This window comes from Polypterus senegalus, chromosome 3 (genome assembly GCF_016835505.1).
Source record: "Polypterus senegalus isolate Bchr_013 chromosome 3, ASM1683550v1, whole genome shotgun sequence".
NCBI classification, from domain to species: Eukaryota; Metazoa; Chordata; class Cladistia; order Polypteriformes; family Polypteridae; genus Polypterus; species Polypterus senegalus.
Window position 1 is genome coordinate 62,622,283 of NC_053156.1, and position 20,246 is coordinate 62,642,528.

The following is a 20,246-nucleotide window of genomic DNA, read 5'->3' on the forward strand; positions in this document are numbered from 1 at the left end:
AAATTCCCCTGTGTTCTTTACTAAGTAATAACGGGCCTCCTTTCCTCTAAGATTTCTACTGGTGATTTATCTTGTATAACATTTCAGATCTGTGATCTTCGTGCAGCTTCACACTTTACCTACAACAAAGACAAGTAAAAGAAGGAAGTAGAGCTGTCTGATCCCATTACACACTCTTAAAGCCAGACTACATGAGCTACCGTTGGGTACGTGTCCTATTCTCAGCTTGAAAGAGGCATTTGATGCTACTTTGAATGTTAACTTAGATGTTTAATGAAGGATTCATGCAGTCCAACGGGAACATAATCGGTATATCAAATGGTGTGCCAATGGCATGTTTAGGGAAGTATGGAATAAAACTGCATTTCTACACACAAGACTTGATTGAAGGAGGTTGGTTGGGGAAATGATAGCCGTCTGGAGTTCTGTTTTCTATCGCATTACATGAACAACACTTAAATACTAGACTGGGCTTGTCTATTTATAATGCTAACCCCTTATTAAGTGGATTATCTGCGATGGATATACAAAACCTCCTATCCTTATGAGAGGCGGTTTTACAACAAGCTTGTTTAATGAAAGAGGGATTATTAGCTGTTGAAATTACTTACCTGAACTATCGGAATGCCCTCTACTGGTGCAAGTATTTTGTATTTGTAATGTATACCTTTTTAAATGTTTGCACAAACAGATTTAAAACTTAACATAATTGTGTTCATTTTTAGAAAGATGATTATTGATGAATCACCATATTGGCAAGGTGCAGGAAGCCAGCCCTAACACAATTCTTAATAGATACCACACTCATCTGCCTGACATTTATTTAATCACAATTAAACATCAACAGAAAATACCTGAAAGCAAGTAAAAATCTGTGTAAAAATGAGCACAGATATTACAATCAATAAAACTGAAGTACATATTTCAGCTTATTTAATGTGCAGATATTGAACATTCATTTTCTCTTTACTTAAGCACCCTCTCAGAAACATACATAATTAGCAGTATTATGGCTCAGTTATTCAGGCAATTGTTTTAGTTGCAAGGATGGATGGTGATCTATATTACTAGTGTGAAAGGGTCTGATGAGAGCACTTGTAACCAAAGTTTAATATTCCTCTCCCTCCTCCTCCCCCTCTCCTTCAATCGAATCAACCCCTACTTCCTCGTAGTCTTTCTCCAAGGCAGCCATGTCTTCACGTGCCTCAGAGAACTCCCCTTCCTCCATTCCTTCCCCAACATACCAGTGGACAAAAGCACGCTTGGCATACATTAAGTCAAATTTGTGATCAAGACGTGCCCAAGCCTCAGCAATAGCAGTTGTATTGCTTAGCATGCACACTGCCCTCTGAACCTTGGCAAGATCACCTCCAGGTACTACAGTAGGGGGCTGGTAGTTGATGCCCACCTTGAAACCAGTAGGACACCAGTCCACAAACTGGATGGTGCGCTTGGTCTTGATGGTAGCAATAGCAGCATTGACATCTTTGGGCACAACATCACCACGGTACAGCAGGCAGCAGGCCATGTATTTGCCATGGCGAGGGTCACACTTAACCATCTGGTTGGCTGGCTCAAAGCAGGCATTTGTGATCTCAGCCACTGAAAGCTGCTCATGATAGGCCTTCTCAGCAGAAATGACTGGGGCATAGGTAGCCAGGGGGAAGTGGATGCGAGGGTAGGGCACCAAGTTGGTCTGGAATTCTGTCAGATCGACATTCAGAGCCCCATCAAAGCGCAAAGAAGCTGTGATGGATGACACAATCTGGCTGATCAGTCTGTTAAGGTTGGTGTAGGTGGGCCGCTCAATGTCAAGATTTCTGCGGCAAATATCATAGATAGCTTCATTGTCTACCATGAAGGCACAGTCTGAGTGCTCAAGAGTGGTGTGGGTTGTCAAGATGGAGTTATAGGGCTCTACAACAGCTGTGGACACTTGTGGTGCCGGATAGATGGAAAATTCTAGCTTTGATTTTTTCCCGTAGTCAACAGAAAGTCGCTCCATCAACAAGGAAGTGAAACCAGACCCAGTGCCACCACCAAAGCTGTGGAAGACAAGGAAGCCCTGGAGACCTGTGCACTGGTCAGCCTGTAAAGAGAACATGTATAGTTATACCAACATTGCTTAAAGGCTAGAACACTGCAAATCTCATGCCATAAAATGGGGATCTTCACTCATGGTACTGGAGGGCTGTTGTGGCTGCAGGTTTTCACCTCAACCAGTTTTTAAATTTGAACTCAATTATTTGCTCCTAAAGCAATATGTTTGTTGTGGCTAATTTTAGTTAGTTAAGTTGTTCTGATTCACAGTCCTTAATTGCCTATTTTAATTTTAAGTAGCTGAATTTAAGTTTTAATTGTTTGCCATTTTCTTAACAAAACATGCTTAACAACAAAATGCAAATAACAAAGAACCCGGAGTTCTCCAGCTAACCTGGTTACATATACAATGTACAACTTGCATCATGAAGTACCTATATTAATAAAATGATTAGAAATAAATGAGAGAGAAAAGGGGAGGACCGTGGGAGGAATCCAAATATGTTCCATTCCACCAAACATTTGTATAATGTTTTTAGAGCAGGAAACTCTACAATGTAATTAAAATTTGTATTAGATGAATGAAAGAACTAGCAAGCTATATAGTTAAGTACCAAGTTTTATTATCAGGAAGGACTATCTTCTAATTAGGAAATTGGTAGGAATGAAAACCTGCAGCCACTGCAGAATGAAGATCCCTGCCATTAAAAGATACCTACCAGTTTACGAATCCTGTCCAGAACCAGGTCAATAATTTCTTTGCCAATGGTGTAGTGTCCACGAGCATAATTGTTGGCTGCATCTTCCTTTCCAGTGATTAGTTGTTCTGGATGGAAAAGTTGTTTGTATGTACCTGACCGTACCTCATCTATGGCAGAAAAATTGAGACAATCGAGATCTGACTGTCATACAGGACAGAGGTGCTCATGGGAAGATAACCAAACTTACCAATGACAGTTGGCTCCAGATCCACAAACACAGCTCTGGGAACATGTTTACCAGCTCCAGTTTCACTGAAGAAAGTGTTGAAAGAGTCATCTCCTCCCCCAATTGTCTTGTCACTTGGCATCTGTCCATCTGGTTGGATACCATGCTCCAGGCAATACAGCTCCCAGCAGGCATTGCCAATCTGGACCCCAGCTTGCCCAACGTGGATGGAGATGCACTCACGCTGAGTAGGGGAAAAGAAGAAAAAAGAGCAATGAATATTATAACAAAAGCAGACTAATCTAAAAATTTGTGTTGAGTATTATTCATGGTATATACACCATATAAACCAAAGCTGACACCCCCAGGTCAAAAAAACTTAATAGCAGGGAAGGGGAAACTGCCTTTCACAGAAAAGCACTTTCATTTCCTGAAGGGTATAAACAAGAAAAAAAGTTTAAAGATTCAATGACATTGACAGTAAAGACAGTGAATGGCCATCTCGGGATGTAGAAAAGGCAGAAATTTATGGATCTCTGAAATGTATTCCAGACTGTAAGTAGGGAGGCGAACATGAGATATTTTTAAAGAAAAGGTGGGACTTGCGTTTTACTTCCATTCCTGAAAAAAGGGGGTGAACTGTTGGGTGCGGTACTACCAGGGTTTTGCTCAGCACTATACTGCAGATTTCTTGTCCCACATTGCCATGGTGACTGCCCACATTCAGGAAATTGTAACATGACCAACACAAACCTATACAAGCAAGATTATTCCCTTTTTACTAAATGTTTCATTTTTTTTAGAATTCCTTGAGTCTTAACACTCAGAACCAGTGGTAACTCTGTCTGCCTGTCGTTTTACAGTAGCAGTAACTTTTAAATGTTTTGTTTCTTCAATAAGAAGATTTTTAACATTTTGGTTTTTCCTTTATCCAAATCCCTTTCTGTTCAACTTATTGAGGGATACAGTAAGTATGGTTTTGGAATTGGTTAACTAACATCTTATTTTATGTGTTAATGTAAAAAGCACTGTGTTTCTTATGACCAATAAACAATACTGTAAATATTAAATGGTATAAGGCAATTATTTGCTTTCTTAAGCAACATATGACTGATTCATTCTTCTAAATAGCAAAACAATCCTATTGGTCATGTTTTCCAAATGAAGCCAGCTCTAGAAACAATAATGAAATCTCAGCTTCCTTCCTGTTTATAACCCACTTATCTTCCTCATTTACTTTCAAGAACTATGACTATGATATTTAAGTGAGAGATCAGATATCTGGCTCCTGGCCCTTAACTGAAGAACGCAGTGTTACTCTGGCAGCCTCACTTTGTCGTATGACACACCACATAAGTTATTGTTACTCAGGGAGCCTCAGTGGATGAACCCACTTTCGTAATAATTTACCAGTTATTGATCCTAAATTAACAGACTTCTTTTGTCTTAATTTTATTATTTATTACTAAGTATTTATTTATTTATTTTTGGCAGCCAAACAATAAAGGGACAGATGACTGGCTAACTCAGGGTTTCAAACAGTCCATTTTCACTCAAGCCAGTCTGCTATTTAGCTGTTAATATAATCCATTTATTAATTCTGTGGCTTGTTAGTACTGTCACTTAGCCACATCGGGCATCAATACTTCTCAGATCTTTGTGTTTTTCTTTACAAATGTTTCTATTGAAACAGGTATTGTTTGAAAGGCATAGTGTGCATAGTGGGCCTGGTTGTCTCTTTCTGGTTAAAGAATAAAATGAAACAATTAAAATGCAAGTCAGTTAAAAATCAAGGCAATGCAGAATGTTCCATTAGGAAAAGTAGTTGGCTGTACTAATTGAGAAGATGGTAAGAACAAAAGCCTGCACCCACCAAGGCTCTCCAGGAGCTAAGTTTGACAACCATGCTTTAAAGGTTTGTAAGATCATTATCTAACAGGTTTAGTAATGTCCTCTTAAGCAACCAATTTATTTTATATGTAATAGAACCTTAATAAATACCATTTCAAGGATCCACAATAAAAGAACCACAGTGTAATTGATTAAATGTATTATAATACATTTTTAGAGCACTTGCAACTTAAGTGACTTATTTATAGTCACATAGCGAGTTCTTGTTGGTGACTGGACATGAAATCATACATCTTACAGCCCAATCTTTTACCTTCTAGGCCATATTCCCTTAAGCAATGATGCTCTGTTATTCATCCTATCACCTCATTATCATTGCTATTAAAAACCAAAACATTATACACTGTACATAATACATTTTCCTATGTCTTTGGTCTAAGTTTCCAAATTTGTCAAGATTGAGACCACCCTAAAATATTTAAAATTCACACTAAGAACTGTAAAATCACTACATACAGGAGAGTTTGATTAGGCTGTAATCAATTCTCTCTCTTCCTATATACAGTATATAACTGGGCAAGATACCTCCCGGGGTTTGGGGTGCCCATTTTGGCAAAATCTGAAATATTCCACTCTACTAAAAACACAGCATAGACTGTTCAAGTTAGGCTTTAGACCTGTGGATAGAAATGGGCAGCCTTTGAATTAAGATGGACTATTTTCAGGTGAACCTGAACTGGTCCCCAGCATTTCAAGACCTTTTCTTAAATTTACTGATATTGTTCTCTCTGAAGATGACCAGATGCACTGTAAGGGGACATTTGTCCTCTATACTTATGTAGATTTTATAAGCAGATGTGTCTCTCTACTAAATGCTAAATACAGCAATCAGGGTAATGAAATGGCACAGTAGTTGGCACTGCAGCCTGACAGCTCTAGATACTTGATTTAATTTCCAGTCTTGTCACTATGTGGTAACTGCATATTCTGCCTCTGTTTAAGCCATTTGTTTCTGAATATTCTGCTTTCCACTCACATCACAAACAGGTACATGTTAGGTAAGTGATGTACTGTGTATGAATGTCGGTGACCATGAGTGACCTGTGATGGACTGGTTGGGCTTTGCTGATGCTGTCTGCTCCTCATTACCCTGCAAACAGAAAAAAATGACTTCAGAAACTGACAAATGGATAAATATGAGTGTGGTAGCATGAATCTGAACAAGTATGGCATATGGATAAAAGCTAGTTTCTTCAGCTGGGAATTAATTGTCATCTGTTTTTCATTCTTTAAATGCAGGTGTGTGTCTGTGGTTGTTTTGAGCAGCTACTTGTATTCTCATAATAGGCTTCTCAGTTTAATTAATATAGTGCCTTTGGTTGCTTGTAATGTCATAACTTAATGTAATGTGCATGCAATATCAAAATCTTATATACTATTACAAGGCTAACTACTGTATAGTGATGGTTATTTGCACACAACACCAAACATTTTTTTCATCCTTGCACCTGCCTACCACACACAAATTAATTCACAGTTATGCCTCCCATTCTCGAATATTCCTTACCAAAATTCGCCTAAAACGAAGTGATGCCAGTTGTGCCCCCTCCGCTAAAGTCTGACGTCAATCTGGCCCACGCATTTTCCCACAGAACTAATGAAGTGAATAAGATGATTTGGTAGCGTTTTTACTCACCATGATTCAGTATTTTAAAATGTACTGGAGTAGCAGAATGGAGGCGGAGAAGCCGCTAGGCCGAGTCCGGTCCCGTTACTTTACCCGACAGCCAAGAGTCGACGCAGTAACTGATAACGGGCTTGTTGCCGCGCCGGTATTTGAGCAGAAGGGGTGGGGAATATGATAATGAGTAACACTCGCTTCTCCTATTGGCGGCGGTCTACACTGCATGTATTAGATAAAGGTTTTCAAAAAACGAACGTCAGCCAAATTAGAAATCTGCTGTCCACCGGCTCAAGCCGCAGACTAGCCTTCTCAGGAAAGAATCGTGGAGGCATCAACGTTTCTCCCTATACGCGCAAAGGGCGACCTGGGGAAATTGAAGAGCTGGGGAATGGGGGCGGGGTCTTACCATCTGCAGAGCAGCGATAAATCAGGCGGCTGTGCAGCAATTTCACTGGCTGTCGGTGGCTGCAAAAGGAGGGTTCCGCGTCTGCAGATGCTCAGGTGGGTGGGGTACTTTTCGTTAAGCCCAGCCTGCTGCTAGGGTCTCAGCGGTGATGACATTACCACCAGCGGCACCCTCACATCCAGCTTCAGTTTACGTTGTCAGTAAGTCAGACCGTCCTCATCGAGTAGCCACGTATTTGATTTGAGAATCAGACGTGCTTTGCATCTTAGCATCAGTATGCCGCATATCAAGTGGGGCCTTCCCCTTATGCAGCCATGTTTGTTTTTGGAAAGGAAAGGTGTTCTTCTTCATCGTGATTTAACTTAAGCAGATTAAACTAACGCCGCTTTATATTGTATATTTTACATAATTCTTTAAATCACAGGCTACAATTCAGGAAATGTGTGCCATTCTCAGCTTCCTTTAATCTAAGCATCTCTTCTATTGGCTGTGATTGTGTGGATACAGGGTGGATATGCACAAGGATTACATAATTTTTGTAGCAATAAAGGCAAGTAGCTGGCATGGCAAAACACCGTGCCATCCATTTTCTGGAAGCACTTTTTACTTTCTCGTATACGAAGTATAAGGAAAGTATTGGAATTCTCCAAAAAATCCATTTTGACATTTTGATTAATCTCGACGTTTTAGACCTCCCTGAGTCCGAAAATACCATTTTTGGTGTTATGTCTGTGTGTATGTACTGTAAATACGATAACTTGAGTACGCTTTCTCTTAGGTCAAGTAAATTTTGCGTACAAGTATTAGGTACAAAATGTAGATTTCTATTAAGTTTTGGGCTGTTTCTGTTAACCAAAGTGGCACTTTACTTTTGTTCTGAAGTGTATGATTTATTCAACTTTACTTTTGTAATAATTGTTAAATAATTATTAATTTGATTTAATTTATTGTTGACGGTTCTTTAATGTACATAATATAAAAATATAATCATTGTCTTGCGGTTTACTCCTCATATATCCATCCCCATATTTGAGTATACGAGAAAGTCTAGGGGAGACCACTCCCGATTTTTCCATTACAGAATGAGGGGATGTGCAATGGCCATCTTACTTGCATCAGGGTTCAAAGCAAAAACTAAAGGTGGAGGGGATGCTAGTCTTCGGCAGGCTGCATGTGCACCAATTTTAGATTTACCAAAATAACAACACAGACACAGGATAACTATGCAAACTGAAGTTTGAAATTGAACATGTCCATGGAGCCATAAGGCAGTAGTACAACCCAGATATCTAAACATTAGATAGATAAATAGATAGATAGATAGATAGTAATGGCACTATGATAGATAGATAGATAGATAGATATTTTCAAGCATATACAAAGTCCAGTTCATCATTTCTGTGGTACTGAGAATAAATGAGCATATACTGAGACCCCATTGGTAAACTTAACATGCCCTTACTAGCGGAGAAATGTCACACATTGAATGTATCACCAGCAGATGGCACACTACTCTGTGAATACTGCAAGCTGAATTGTATTTATAAATCAGTGATATACTGTCTGGGCTTCAAACTCTTATGTACCAGAGTTCTTATAGAATATTAATAATAATAGTGTAAGCCATCCTAATTTGTGATGTTCATAAGAAATGTAATTATTTGCTGAAGCAGAAGTACCTAATAAACAACAATAGTTGCATCAGATATTTGAAATATAAAAATGTGTGCTTCAGTTTAAAATCTGAATATTCTTGATTGCAATAGTAATTTGTATTTTTTCACCCTCTGATAGAGGGCCATAGAAGGCTACATCCCTAGTAAAGAATCAAAAATAACATATTCATAATCACTGACCTTGAAATAGTCTAAAATTATACCCCACTTGCTTATGTTTGAGGTTTGTCCTTTTTAATCTTCTGGGAGTGGCTCTTAGAGGGCTAAGACCACTAGTAAAGAATCAAATATGAAATATTTGTAATCAGCAACCTCAAAATAGCATAAAATGCCACTCCACATGCCTATATTACAGGTCCCTATTTTTTTTTATTTTTTTTTTGAAGTTTTGTGAAAAGGAGTAACATTGACCCTTCATATCCCATTACAGGGTGAACCTCTAGGGTTTGTTGAGGTGAACCTGCATAATTTCAGGTTCTTCTTCTTTTGATGAAAACACCTATTGGTTTACTCTTTTAAGAGTTTAACTTCCTGCACAGAAAAATAATAGTAGTAATAAAGTAATAATAGTCTAATAATGGCTTAAAAAAATAATGGTTATTGGGAACAAGAGAGTCAAAAATAGGGGGAACCAGAAAAACTTGAACTCTTGCACAACTTAACATCAAGATGTGTATCATATGTGGGGTTTTTCTCGTACTGGTGAGTCAAAAGGTGCTGTAGAAAACTGAACTGATTTGAAAGCTTTCATAAGTAATTCTTATGAACACTTTTTAGTTATATAGTACCTCTTCCATGCTCAAAGCACTTCACAGATATTCAAATATACACAATAGGAGTAAAAGATACAAATTAAGATCACATTATTTAACATGGGGCACAAACTAATATCAAAAATTAAACACCAAATAATATAAAAATACATGAATATCAGCGCAAGGTCCTAAATATAAAATTGATTAATTGCTTAATGCCCACACTACCTTAGTATAATTGGAGGAGAGGAGGAATACAGCGCATTGCCACACCCACCACACAACGAACCACCTCAGAGCACTTTTTATTGTGTTCTGGCATGCTGTATACATTGGTGGTTCATGTTCAGGATCAAACAAACTATCACAATCTAACTTTATTGTATACAGCCACCTTCACACTTAACTTGTTCTGTGCATTACAAAGTAATTAATGCACCACAACTACAAATTTTCAGCTATATACTGAATCTTAAATGTACCTTTTCAACATTTGCCTCAATGTGTGGTATAATTTAAACAATTAAAATATTTCCCATCAGTAATAATTTGAGTACAAGATCTTTTAAGGGATAGACAACTAGAAAGATTGCAATATGCAAGCTTTCGAGGCAACTCAGGTCCCTTCATCTTGCGTGAAGAAGGGGCCTGAATTGCCTTGAAAGCTTGCATATTGTAATCTTTCTAGTTGGCCAGTAAAAGGTGTAATTTTGCTTAACTCCTCACCACATTCATAATGGTATACAACACCCTAGTACTAAAGGGAAAGATAGAAAATGTGAAGACAACTCAGGCAGCAATATTACTTGTGATCAGCAGGGAGTGCTATGTAATTGGAATTGCAGGATCTTGAAGTAAGTAGGGCATCACAGGTTGTTTTATATAAAATCATGTAATACTAGGGTGTTAACATTATTCAAAGTTATTGTCTGTTTTTACCTGCATTTTTATAAGTCTTTAATTTAATATTGGTTTTTTTTTGTATCAGTATGCTGCTGCTGGATTATGTGAATTTCCCCTTGGATTTAATAAAGTATCTATCTATCTATCTATCTATCTATCTATCTATCTATCTATCTATCTATCTATCTATCTATCTATCTATCTATCTATCTATCTATCTATCTATCAATTAAAATGAAAGTAAAAGATACAGGGCCCATCATCATCATCATCATCATTAACTGGCTACTAATTAAGGAAGTAGCTGGAATGTAAACCTGCAGGATTTATTCTTTAGATCCAGAAGTAACAAACCCTGATCAAAAAATTCATTTTCTTAAGCTTCTTTTAGTGTTGATGTTTCAAACACTGCACTGAAACATTGAAGTTCAACACCTATTTTTCATTCAAATGGAACCAATTCAGATTTTAAATGAATAGATATGAGACAAAAATACAGAAAATCCTATTTTGTTTGGGAATTTCTGAGTAGGGCAGTGCTGCTGCCTTGCAGTTATGAGACCTGGGTTCACTTCCCAGGTCCTCCCTGCATGGAGTTTGCATGTTCTCTCCGTGTCTGCGCGGGTTTCCTCCCACAGTCCAAAGACATGCAGGTTAGGTGCATTGGCGATCCTAAATTGTCCCTGGTGTGTGCTTGGTGTGTGGGTGTGTGTGTGTGTGCCCTGCGGTGGGATGGCGCCCTGCCCAGGGTTTGTTTCCTGCCTTGCGCCCTGTGCTGGCTGGGATTGGCTCCAGCAGAGCCTGTGTTAGAATATAGCAGGTTGGAAACTGACTGACTGACTGACTGATTTCTGAGTATAAAGCCCACTAAATTTTATCCATGGATTAAAAGTTCTCAGGTAGGGGTTAAACTAACTCTTTCAAAATGTAATGTTAGTTTCTAAAAAGAAATAATCATCTTCATCATTTGCTATTAGGCTTTTTTTTTTTTAATAACGTGTCTTAAGGATGATCTTTATGAGAATTTTTGGATAGAAAGTTGCATAAACTTGTGAGTGACTAATGTCCATTGAAGGGGGCCAAGCATTTAGCACAGCTTCCTCAGGGCTCGAGAGTTGAGTTCAAATCCAGATGATCTTACATGGTCACTCCATGTCATTTTTTTGGGTTACTAGTTTTTCTCTGTCATTCAGAGATGTGCATATTTGATTAACTGGCAATCCACATTGTCCTGTATGAGTGAATGAAGATGTTATATATTTGAGTTCTGGTCTCCATGGCTTTGAATTGGATTAAGTGGCTTAAATAATAGAGGGATGCTATTCTTTTATTTATTCGGTGTACTACCCTGTTCTACTGGTATGAATTTGCTGTTTATATGAAATGTTTTAGTACAGCTAAAGTTCACACTTTACTGATCTTTCTAAAAACTAACAGGTAAGACTGTGCATATGATTCTTTCAAAACTTTGTAAATATATTAGCTTTATGTTTGGTGATATTGATAAATAAAACCATTCTCCACAACCTATTTTCCAGATAAAAGTACCTCAGATCAGTTTAAATAAAAGAAGTGCATGTTGGTGTGTGAGGATGAAAGAAAGTTTATAACCTTACACATTCAGCTTACCTGTACAAGACCAAAGTAATTTTGTAAATTAAATGATGAAAATATCTGCAGTGGGCTGGCACCCTGCCGGGGATTTGTTTCCTGCCTTGCGCCCTGTGTTGGCTGGGATTGGCTCCAGCAGACCCCCTTGACCCTGTAGTTAGGATATAACGGGTTGGATAATGGATGGATGGATGATGAAAATATTTTGGAGATAAAAGATACTCTTTTGACCACAACCCTCACTAGTAAAAGCACTTTCAGATAATAAGATGAGATGAGTTCATCTTTTTGTCAGCTGGCCTTTGTATCTGAGATCTGCCTGCATTCTCTAGGAAGCTCAGTGTTTAATGAAGGTGGGTGAGTCAAAAGCAATGTCTGACACTCTGTTTCCTCCCTCAGTCTTTAAGCATTATATGTGTAAGTGGACAGCCAGTCACATGGCAGCCCACCAGTCTCTGAACTAGCAGGGATGGCTCTCATTTGCAGGTTTCTCCTACCACAGAAACATACTTAGGCAAAGTGACTGCTCAAAAAGGAATGGTAGCAGGTGCTAAAGCATTAACAAAAACTAGAGCAGTAGCATAGGATGGAGCAAAACTTTGAGTACTCAAAGTATTCAAAGAGATTGCTTCCCCCTGGGCTGGACACAGCTGCAGAGCTTTGTAAAGCAGTGAATTCAGGCCTCCAGGAAATGGCAGTAAGTTCTTTTATAGATGCAGTCACTTGTTTACCCAGACAGGTTACATTTGTTATGGAACTTTGTCGTTCTTTTAATTGCATATCAAAGGCTTTGAGAGTTGCTGAAGGCTGCTTAAACCTTTGTTTTTTTGTTAGTCACAAGCATAGTGCTCTATTGCCACTCTACATCCAATGACCAGAATGCAATCCCAGAGTTCACTGGGCTATGGCTTTATTTACTACAGCATGAGAAGTGTATGAAAAAAATTAGATGCAGGGTGAAGGACTGAGAAGTGCAAAGTGATTCTTAAAAAAATCAAACTTTTTTGTAACTAGAGGGCTCCGCTCCCTGCTTGCTTCGCTCGCCCAACCCCAGGTTTGGTTTACCGGATATACAATTTAAAGAGATTGTTATTTTCATGGGAATTGTTACATATGCATTATTTTCACTTTTGCTTTAAAACATTTGTAAAAACAATATTTGGAATTAAATTTTCTTCAAGATCATGTTTGGGCTTACATCGTGACAACGCCACGCATTTCTGCCTGTGAGTGAATATCGTTTCTTTCTCTCTAATAAATAAAATTACTCTCTCGAATGTTTGTCCATGCACTTTCTTCTTCGCTTTGTCGTTGGTGTGTCATCTAGAACGTATAAAATTATTGTCCTGATAAAATTTATAAGAGCTGAGAGCGCAGGAAGTGTGTCTGCCAAAAGCATTCACAAGACTAAGAACTGAGAACACAGGAACTGTGTGAGACAAAAGCATTCACACGACTGAGGCTAGATGACCGTGGTCTTGTTTGAAAATAGTTGTAAGTAGGACGTGGCCTGAAAGAATCTCATGTTAAAAGTCTCCGTCTCACAGGAATTCATACCGCAACAACGTTTTTGGAATCTTTTATTTTTCGCTGGCAACACGAATTAGACGATCTATAAGTCTCCAACTTAAAGTTTAAATCTGAACAATATATTCAATCTCTTTTTGCTATTCCATTATTTCATCGAGTAATAATTTCTGTTTTTTGCGCTAATGCGATTTTTCCTATCGTTTTTTTGAGACTTTTGAATTTTCGTACTTCCATTATCTCTGCTGTGCATGTGTACCGTGCAAACATTTTGGAATTCTTTACGACGTTCTACTTTGTCATCTACTCTTTGTCCTTTATTTAAGGCCCGGGCGTGGTTAAATCTCTTTCTTGCGGGACATATAACACTGCTCGTGTTGTGAAGGGGGCTTGAAGGGGTGGTGGGCTGAATGCACATTAAGGAGATGTGGTTGGATCATCTGCTGTCTTGCTGCTGCTGCTGCTGGCGAGCTGCATGTTCTGCTTGTCGCGCTGCACGTCGATCGTTTTAAAGCCTGTACAGCAGCTGTCCTTTTGTCTCACTGCCTTGTCTCACATGACGTCAAAGTGTCATATCTCGTCTCCCTCATCTCCCTCCCAAGATTTTTTTTTTATAATAGAGAGATGTATAATCCCTGCAACACTGAACTAGATAAGTGGGTTAGAATATGAATGGCTTAATGGACAGGGGGGCAAGGTAGGAGCAGGAAATGACTTGGTACACAAAATGGCAACCAAAACCAAAAAATAAAAAAAAACAAAATCAAAAAGTCAAAAAATAGTAACGTATATAACAACAGAGTACATAGGGTAGAATTTGCCTTGCTTAAATATCCATCCATATGTCGGACAATCATCCATCCAGCTTATTCCAGTTTATGGTTGTAGGAGTCTGGAGCAGTGTCAGGTACAAAGCAGGAACCAATCATGGATGGGTCATCAATATGTCCCTAAAGTCATGTGATTGCCTAAATAAATAAGTTACTTAGCAACAGAGATTAGGGGCAGGGCTAGAGGCCTGCTTACTTGAAGGCAATATAAGAAACAAGGGGTCAAGAGCAACGTCCATAACAAATCCTGGCATGAAGTCTGACTAATGCGTAATGTGCAGGATATTCTTTTTTTTTGCAGATTTAGAGCAGAGCTGGGATTCCCCATTTGGCTGATGGATTGCTAAAGTAAAAAAGGTTTTCCTTTTATTTTATTTTTTTTTCTGTCTGCTATATTTTGGCTCAGGCAATATAATATTTCAGTGGTTAGTGCTGCTATTTCATGAATCAAGAGTCCTGAATTGAAATCATGTGCTGGGTGGGTGTTTTCTTTCTGTATGAGTTTTTGCCTGAGTGTTTTAGTTTTCCTTTATGGAGTGTGGTGTTTGTGAGTGAGACCTGTGACGGACTGGAACCATGTATATTTAGTGCCTGCCTTGCTCTAAATGCTGCAGGGATAGGCTGTAGCTACCAAAACAATGGATTAATCAAGTTTAAGAGTGTTACGGCAAGCTTACTGGAAATGTCTGGTAAATAATGACAAAAATGAAAATGAACTAAAATTGCTGCAATTCCACTTGCAGGGATCTCCTGTGCCTTTTATTTATTGTTTTGATATCTAAATCACTTAAGTTGAAGATGGATAACAGCTGGTGACCTGCAGAGACTTTAGAATATTAGGCTGTTGGGTAATGTGTATGTTATAGATAGATAGATAGATAGATACTTTATTAATCCCAAGGGGAAATTCACATAATCCAGCAGCAAAAAGTTTGGGGTAAAATAAATTATTAGACACACTAGAATAAGAAAGTAATTTCTTTGAACAAGATCAGAAAAAAAAACATTCACCACAGACCATATTTTTGGGTGAGACTGTGAGATTGGTAAAAAAAAATAGTTTTCTGATTAGCTGTAGTTTTGCTTACGCATTCATTGTTTAACTGCAGTCTGCGTACATCGTCACTCTCGAGTGATCAGGCTACTTTGGATTCCTAGGAGTCTCACCTTGGCCATCAATGGTGATGAAAAGCTGTTTCACGTTCTTTGGGTTACATGCCTCCATTGTATTGGCTCACAACATGGACAACTAATTAGCAAACTTTTTTTTCAATGTTGTATGGTGTGTTTTATATTTTATAGTTGTGCACTGAATGGTTAACTAGGAATTGTATATATTTTGTGACCACCAGGGGGCATGACTGAGCCCCAAACACCAGACACAATTATTTCAACAACAGTCCCGGATTCAAATTATCATTTTTATTTAAAAAAAACACCTTTAACCAGGCTTCTTCTTCCACAATCTACAATACAATCAATTTTCTTATTATTTTATATTCCTCCACTTCTCCCAGGTAACCTCCTCCTCCCCCAACCTCAACTTCCCAGGCTATGTAAAGGTCTCCCTTTTCAACCAGACCTGGGGGTACTTCCAGTGCTCAATCATTGCCTCCAGGAAGTAGAGGGTCAGGTAGAACCACCAAAAAAATGAACTCACGCCCAGTTGTGACCCACAGGGCTGGCTACTTTGAGCAGCTGTTTAAAGCTGATCCTTCGGCTAGGACATTGGATATCTCTGTGTCCATGGTTCTTGGGGCTAATTCTCCATCTGTGAATCACCCAATCTCACTGAGATTGCAGAGGTGGTGAACCAGCTGAGGGGTATGGAAGGCTGCAGGTATCTGTGGTATCCAGGGTGAACTTCTCCAGATTGGTGGTAAAACTGTCCTCCTGGTATTGCAAGCAATATTTGCTTCCTTGTGGGAGCTGGGCATTATCCCAACTGACTGGAAAATGGGACTTGTCATCCCTATCTGGAAAGTGAAGGGTGATCACCTGGATTGCGGCAACCACAGGGGGATAACACTGCCCTTGGTACTGGGTAAGGTCCTTGCAAGGGTCTTCCTCAACAGGATCCATGATCACTTGTTCACCTACCAGCAACCGGAGAAGTCTGGTTTTTCAACTAAGACGTCTGCCAGCGACTGCATCCTGGCACTGAGGATTCTCATAGAGCACAAACAAGAATATCGGCAGAGTTTTTTTGTAGCCTTTGTTGATTTTTCATGAAGCACTCAACTCAGCTGATTGAGCTGCCCTGTGTGACACCCTGAGATTCACAGGATCCCCTCGAGGTTGCTGATATCATGGCTGGCTTGTACACTGGTGTACTGTGAGTGCTGTGCAGACTGAAGGCAGGACCTCTGTTTTTTTCCCAGGTGATTCTAGGGTTCATCAGGGGTCTGTTTTTGCTCCTACTCTGTTCAATACTTGGATGTACTGGGTGTTTGGCGGGGTCATGTGGTCCAGCAGCTGTTGGTGAAGAGAGATTCACTGATTTTGACTTTGTCCAGGATGCTGTGACCTTCACAGAGTCAATGGAGGTTCTGATTGGGGCTCTTGAGAAACTGAGTGAGAAGTCTGAGTGTCAGGACTTGTGAGTGTCCTGGATAAAAACCAAGATCCAGGTCTTTAATAACCTCTTGCCCACAGCCTTTGGCAGTGTGTCTGTCTGCAAAGAGAGTGTCAACCAGGTTTACTTACCTCCGCAGCGACTTTCAGGTATCTGGTGACTCTTCCTATAAAGTTGGTAGATGGATTGGGAGTGCATGGGGAGTCATGAGGTCTCTGGAAAGGGCTGTGTGGTGCTCCCAATATCTTTGCAAAATGACGAAGATCCAAGTCTTTAGATTGCTGATGCTTTGTGTTTTGTTATATGATTGCAAGACATGGACGTTATCCAATGACCTGAGACGAAGACTGGACTCCTTTGATACCTTGTCTCTTCTGAGAATCTTTGTGTACCATTGGTTTGACTTTGTGTTGAATGAGCGGTTGCTCATGGACTCCCAAATGAGACACATTACCTGCATTGTGACAGAACATCACTTACGGCACTACAATTATGTGGCGCAATTCCACAAGGGTGATCCGGCTCTCAGGATCCTCCCTGTTGAGGACCCAAATGGCTGGACTAGGCCCAGGGAACATACATAACACCTGGCTGTAGCAGATAGATGGGCATTTCTGGAGGGTAGGACTGTACCACGTGTCTGTTTTGTTTGCCAACCAATAATAATATTTCTCTGTGTGGTGGTTTTGGCAATGTCCTGTACCAGTGCATGCTCCCCAACCTGACCTGACCTGACACCATATAGCTTCCTCTGGTAGCAACTGTGGAACCCAACAAGGCAGCCCTATAAAACCATATTTCCCATGCTGCCCTGCAGGTATCCAAACAAGGACTCACTAGAAGAGTTGCTGCATTTCCAGTGTATGACTGAGGAGGCAGCCTCCCAACCAGGAACACCAACCGTCCCAGCCAGCATGCCCCACAGTGTCCCTCTGGAACTGAAAATTCAGGACAACAGAGGCTGACACACATGAAGATACTGAGGAAAGACATAGGAGGAAGACCTTCAAACACAAGTATTCAAAGAATATGAATGATGAATATATGTATATATATACTGTATAATATAGCTTTACTCCACCTTTTCAACCTATCAACACTATTTATTTTTATTGAGAGTGAAGTGTAAGTAAGAATACCACTCTGTTTGTGAACTACAGAAAATAAAAAAAATAAGCCAGAAGTCTGCTATGACAAGCAAAGGGAACTTGGCCAGATTCTCAAAGAAAGAAAAAAATGCGTTTCTCTTGTTATCCATTACCTCTGTCGCCTGTATCCAGTAGAAGTCTCTTCCCAAATGATTTCCTGGGTGTGGCAGTCCATAGAAAATGTTAATCGCAGACATTCACTTGGTTCCCCTCCCCCAAGGCTGACAGTTATAGTCTAGAAGCTGAAATGCAAAAAAAAATACAGCAGCTGCTCAATAATAGAGCTTTGAGGGGCAGGGGATGGACGTGACTAGCATCTGCAATTTTCAGAAAGCGAGTTAATATTTTGAGTTTATGTTCAATGTACTCTGAAGGCTCCTCTGCATTCATTTGCACTGCTACTGCCAGTAGAAGCCTCATATGCACACACACACTCCACCCCCCCCCTATCAGGCTTGCTGCAGTGAAGTCACTTCTGCCGCATGATCACATGACTGCTGGGGTGATCAGTGAGCATCCCACACGTCTTACCACATCCTTGGAACAAGGACTGGCATTATTTATTTATTACTCTGAAATACTGCAATGCTTTGATTATCTGTTCAACATCTGATGTTCATTTTTTACTTCGTTCCTGACTAGCAGTTGATTATACTGCCCAACAACAGCTTATACTCAGTAGGAATGGAGCAGGTGGACACATAAGCACCCCGTGGCCTAGATCTGAGTGAAGATGGACTGGAGAGTCAGTAATAGATTCTTTGTGTGTTAATCTGGAAGACTGACAAGTCTGTCTCCTTGGCAACCATGCTACTGCAACTCTTTTTGTGACAGTGACACATTGTATCCGAATTGCATTGTGAATAAAAAAGCTGTGTATTGTATTTTTTTAAAATCCTCTTGAGAGTTTGCTCCTTCCTTTTCTGAAGCCTAAATTTCACATTACAATAAAAAAAACTCTTGGGCCTGCAACCGATTTTAGCCTGCAACAATTTAGTGTAACCTCAAAAAGGCTTTAGTCACATTATTCTAAAAATAAATTCTATTAGCATTTACTGTATTTGTATTCACACCATACAGGATCTGAATGCAGTAAGATGTCAACAAGCTTACACGGACATTAGTACAAGATTTAATTTTGTCAGCCTGCAATAGCATATATTCCGATTTTGACAGGCCTCAATAGCATCTACTAACACTGCTCTGGATTTAGACTCTGTTAGAACTAAACAGCCTGCATTCACACTGAATTTCTCTGTAATTTTATAATGAAGTTCTTTAAAAGCTTCTGCCCACATCAGCCAAGTGACAAATCTCACCAGCAGCCAACATTCACATCTCTCAGACAAAGCTCAAGTCTGGTTATATTTTTTCTAAATTATATCAAATAAAAGAATCTCAAACTGAGACTAATTCTCAAAATGCATCTATATCATGCTCAAATATGATTAATTGTACTTTGAAATATTCCTGCTACAATGGTTCAGAGTCTGATGTCTGTTCTCAGTGACAATGCTGGAATCTTTCCTCGTCTTATTTATTTAATATTGTAGTATATGGAATTAATAATCTCATCGTGCCATAATGTAATCATTTGGTTCTTCAGGTGTCAAAGTTCTGTAGCCACACTGTCCTTGAATTCCATTTTGTGAGACATCACTCTCCAGTAAGTAATTGGACTGCTTTTAGAGTCTGATTCTTTTAGTACTAAATGGACTGCCTTAAAACCATAGCATGTTGGACTCAAATCCTACACCTTTTTAAAGGCCTTTCTCCAGATCCATCCCTTGACAAAAGCATGGCATCACCCATTAGCCTACATTCATACCACTAAGACAAAGCAGAATTCTGATTTTCAAAGACCACTCTTAATAACCTGAAAAACTAAAATTGCCTGTATATGGCCTACCTCCATATCATGCTCAAATATGATTACATCTAATTTTAAATAATTCTTGTTACAATCATCCAGTGCCCTGAATATACGGAATGCTGAAATTGATTACAACATTAAAATCCAGTTAGTCTGATCATCATCATAAAGGTCAGGCCCTATACAAAATGTCTGTTTTCACACTATGTGGGAAATTGAACTTTAGTTTTCACAACACAGAATGATCAGTTTTTGTTCACTGTCCGTTGAGGTCTTATTGTTTCAGATGTTCTGCAGTTGTATTTATTTTAAGTGCCATTAGCAGCCCAGATTTGTTCTGAGTCTGATTTTGACTTCCTTCAGAATCCTTCTATCTGACCAAGAAGGAGACTCAATCTTTTTTTTAGTTAGTTATGGTGCTATATCATCCCTAAAGAGCC

General features: G+C 39.3%; 1 protein-coding gene and 1 long non-coding RNA gene across 2 annotated transcripts; one reads left to right on the forward strand and one right to left on the reverse strand.

The window, feature by feature from the left end:
- Positions 1 to 804: 804 nt before the first annotated feature.
- Positions 805 to 6,765, reverse strand: LOC120525205 (tubulin alpha-1B chain-like). Its single transcript, XM_039747317.1, has 4 exons — positions 6,515 to 6,765; positions 2,989 to 3,211; positions 2,760 to 2,908; positions 805 to 2,089 (listed from the first exon to the last, which is right to left on the reverse strand). Exons 1-4 carry the CDS (start codon positions 6,515 to 6,517, stop codon positions 1,109 to 1,111), a joined length of 1,356 nt encoding a protein of 451 aa, XP_039603251.1. The 5' UTR covers positions 6,518 to 6,765; the 3' UTR covers positions 805 to 1,108.
- LOC120525206 lies at positions 6,765 to 18,831 on the forward strand. The gene is made up of 2 exons (XR_005632902.1): positions 6,765 to 7,108; positions 17,603 to 18,831. It is a non-coding gene; the product is annotated as an uncharacterized LOC120525206 (long non-coding RNA).
- The last annotated feature ends 1,415 nt before the right edge of the window (positions 18,832 to 20,246 follow it).